At 39.8% G+C, this 3763-nt stretch overlaps 1 protein-coding gene across 1 annotated transcript in view; it reads left to right on the forward strand.

Moving 5' to 3' along the window:
• The window catches only part of LOC106881776 (anaphase-promoting complex subunit 5), a 40071-nt gene that overhangs the window by 3077 nt on the left and 33231 nt on the right, over positions 1-3763 (forward strand). The window contains exons 3-4 of the mRNA XM_014932281.2: positions 1011-1093; positions 2838-2950. Of these exons, the coding sequence (XP_014787767.1) occupies positions 1011-1093; positions 2838-2950 (196 nt within the window). The remainder of the gene's footprint in view (positions 1-1010; positions 1094-2837; positions 2951-3763) is intronic.

The following is a 3763-nucleotide window of genomic DNA, read 5'->3' on the forward strand; positions in this document are numbered from 1 at the left end:
AAACTTTCATTACACATCATCACTCTTCTCTCTGTACCCCCTCTACAGCAAGACTCCTTAAGTACTGGGGTTGATGTAATCAACTTATCCCTCTCCTCTGATATTGCTGGCCTTGTGCTAAAATTTGAAACCAATATTTTGTGCTTCTAACAAACTTTCATTACACATCCTCACTCTTCTCTCTGTACCCCCTCTACAGCAAGACTCCTATTCCTATTCCTCTATCATATTCTTTCCTCTCAACACCTGGTATAAGCTACCTCCATTAGTACTACACTCCACTCAGTCGAGGAGTCTTGTTTTGCAGGGTGCCTGCCACCTCACAAGTGCCAGTGACATAAAAATAGAAACGTACCCAATCCACTCTGTAAAGTGGTTGGTGTTAAGAAGGGCATCATCAGTGTGTAACCGTGTTGAAATAGGCATTGGAGTTTGACACAGTCCACTGACTGTCACATCCTGTCAAAGTGTCTGACCCATGCTAGTGTGGAATATGTTGGCACTCTGTCGCTTACGACGTCGAGGGTTCCAGTCGATCCGATCAACGGAACAGCCTGCTCGTGAAATTAACGTGCAAGTAGCCGAGCACTCCACAGACATGTGTACCCTTAACGTAGTTCTCAGGGATATTCAGCGTGACACAGTGTGACAAGGCTGACCCTTTGAATTACAGGCACAACAGAAACAGGAAGTAAGAGTGAAAGAAAGTTGTGGTGAAAGAGTACAGCAGGGTTCGCCACCATCCCCTGCCGGAGCCTCGTGGAGTTTTAGGTGTTTTCGCTCAATAAACTCTCACAACGCCCTATCTGGGAATCGAAACCACGATCCTATGACCGCGAGTCTGCTGCCCTAACCACTGGGCCATTGTGCCTCCCCAGTATGGAATACAGATGCTGAATGATGATGATGATGATCTAAAACTATTATGATTATGAAAGTGTGAAAAGGGAATTCATAAATAATTTTCCTTCCCAATGATGTTATTTTTTAATCTTTTATCCACATTATAGGGACCTGAAAAAGCTCTTCGTGACTTAATTCCCCGTGTGAAGAAAGTGACCAATGCAAAGTTGGCTGACAGATTTACAGGAAGGTTTGAGAAGATTTTTGTAATATTTTTATTTAATTTGTAGTGTCCTCATTGTTTTTTTTTATTTTGTGTGTGTGTGTTGGGGTTGGGGGGATTCCTTTATCAGAATGTGGTCAGTCGAAGAAAACTTGTCTGTAGTTAAGGGCCTATGACAGAATCAAAAATATTATACAACTTGGTCAGAAGCTCTCTAGATTTTCCAGCCCTAAGCTTTAGCCTAATAAGTCTTGCTGAGCCTGCTTCTCTGTGCATGTGCTTGAGTCTATCTGTGTGTGTATGCATGTGTATCTATATATATTTAGCTTGACATGTACAAAGCCTATAGTCAACGCTTGTTTGCCTGGATTGTCTCCCCCATTGTTTAAAGATGGAGTTTAGACATCTTATCTAGTCTGAGCACTAATCTGTATCAATTATATGCCATCTGACACATTCTTACCCATTATATGTATATATGGTCTGATCAATAAGTATCCAGACTGTTGCCACAGTAACAAAGCTAAAGCATGCAGAGTGAAGCCACTTGGCACAGACTGACCTTGGACTCTGTTGTGCATGCATACTATGCTTTAATGTTCTAGCTCACTTCCGCTGTTTACGGCAATGCTTGGAAGGAAGGTGTGTAGCATGTGATCGTCACATTGACTGTCTACTTACAAAGGTGCTTATGTAAATATGATGTGTGGGTGGTACCTGTGGCATTATGGTACCCCTATCTTCTTTCTACATGTCAACTAGGTAAAGAGGTAGGTAGGTAGATAGGTTTATGTGCTTAGGTCAGTTATGTAGCATGTTAGTTACTTAGTTAATTATGTAGTTAAGTACAGGGCTATGGAGTCAGTCAGAAACAATTAAGGGGTAGCTGGAGTCAGAGTCAGTAAAACGATACTGACTCTGATTCCAACTCACAATGTCTTTATTCTTTAATATGAACCGGTTATAAGATATAGGCCTACTCAAAGTACAAGCGTTTACATATGCTTTATGAGATATGTAAACCACAATCACTGGATCTTTTTTAAAACGGGGGCCACATTTTCATTAACGAAACACTTTGAAACTTGGAACACTGGTAGAATGTGTCATAAAACATCTTTTTCTCTTAGTCTTCTTTAAAAAAAAAGAAATCCCTAAGTTATTCCATGTTAAAGTTGTCGTATTTCTGTAATTTCAACCAATCACTGACGTCCATTCAGCCGATATACATTAAGTGCCGACTACATAAACAAACGATTCTGAAACAATTCTATCGGTGATAGGGTTAGGGTTAGGGTAAAACAGCAAATTTAAAAAGAAAAAAGCAAATAAAACGAAGAAAAAAAAGATGATGAAAAAAGCAAATTTAAAATGAAAAAACCAAATAAAACGAAGCTATGGCTTAATCAGCCAAAGGAGTAAATGTAAACAACTGAATACTTGTCAGTGATTGGTTGAAATTATCGAAATAAGACAATTTTTTACATGAAATAAATTTGAATACAAAAATATTTTTCTGTTCTATAACACAAAATAGATAAGTATACGAAGTTTGAAAGTCTTTCGGTACCAAAAACACTACGTAAAACATTAATGAAAAATGTGGCCCCCGTTTTAAAAAAGATCCCAATCACTTAATTACATAAGGTGGAGTTGGAGTTGGCGGTACCAATAGTAGAGGAGTTGGAGTCAAAGATTTTTGTTATGCTATGTCTTGTGGCTTGCTTTCTCATAAAATTGCACTTCAACAATTCCTCTCTCTAATTTCCAGGTTGACTGTCATAGCTGAAGGAGGAATCCGAGCCCTCAATGAGTTTTTTAATCAATTTACAGACGATTTTTTGCATTTCTCAGAAACATTAATGCATAAATCATCATTGTTCGGTAAGTTTGGAAAAATTAGTTTTTGTTTGTTTTTGTTTTGTCCTTCCTGTATCCGTCTCCACTCCCATTCCATGCTCCAGAGGTGGTGGTGGTGGGGCTTGTTTCATTTAATGATTGTTTAAAACATACCCTATGTACATTAACACACGCATGCATTGAATTCTTTTGTGATTGTTTTAATCATTGTCATCATCACCATCCTTATCAATCACTTCATCTTTATTCACATCATTTCTATCTTCATCCACTATAACCTTTCGTCATCTGACACAAGGTCACCTCCTCCAATGCCTCCTCCTCTCTCAAATGATTTTTGTCTTGCAGGTTACTTGGTTACCCTGTCAGTGCAGGTGCCACTTAAAAAGCACCCAGTCCACACTGTAAAGTGGTTGGTGTTTGGAAGGGCATCCAGGTGTAAAAACCTTGCCAAAACTGACCTCACCTGTGCTTGTGCCATATAAAAAGCACTCAGTCCACTCTGCTGAGTGGTGGTGTTAGAAAGAGCATCCATCCATTAAAACCCTGCCAAAACAGTCACAGAAGTCTGGTGCAGGCTTCTACCTTGCTGGCTCCTGTCAAACCATCGTACCCATGCCAGCATAGAAGGTGGACGTTAAATGATGATGTTGATGATAGATACAGGCTTGTCCTTTACAGGTTCCAATGTACTCATGCTGGTGCTGCCTAAATGCACCCATGCCAGTGGCATGTAAAATGCATCCAGCACACTGTAAAGTGTTTGGCATTAGGAAGAGCATCCAGCTGTAGAAACCAGGCCACGGTAGAGACGGACTATACGTAATCTGAACCTTT

Source organism: Octopus bimaculoides, chromosome 27 (genome assembly GCF_001194135.2).
Source record: "Octopus bimaculoides isolate UCB-OBI-ISO-001 chromosome 27, ASM119413v2, whole genome shotgun sequence".
Lineage (NCBI taxonomy): Eukaryota > Metazoa > Mollusca > Cephalopoda > Octopoda > Octopodidae > Octopus > Octopus bimaculoides.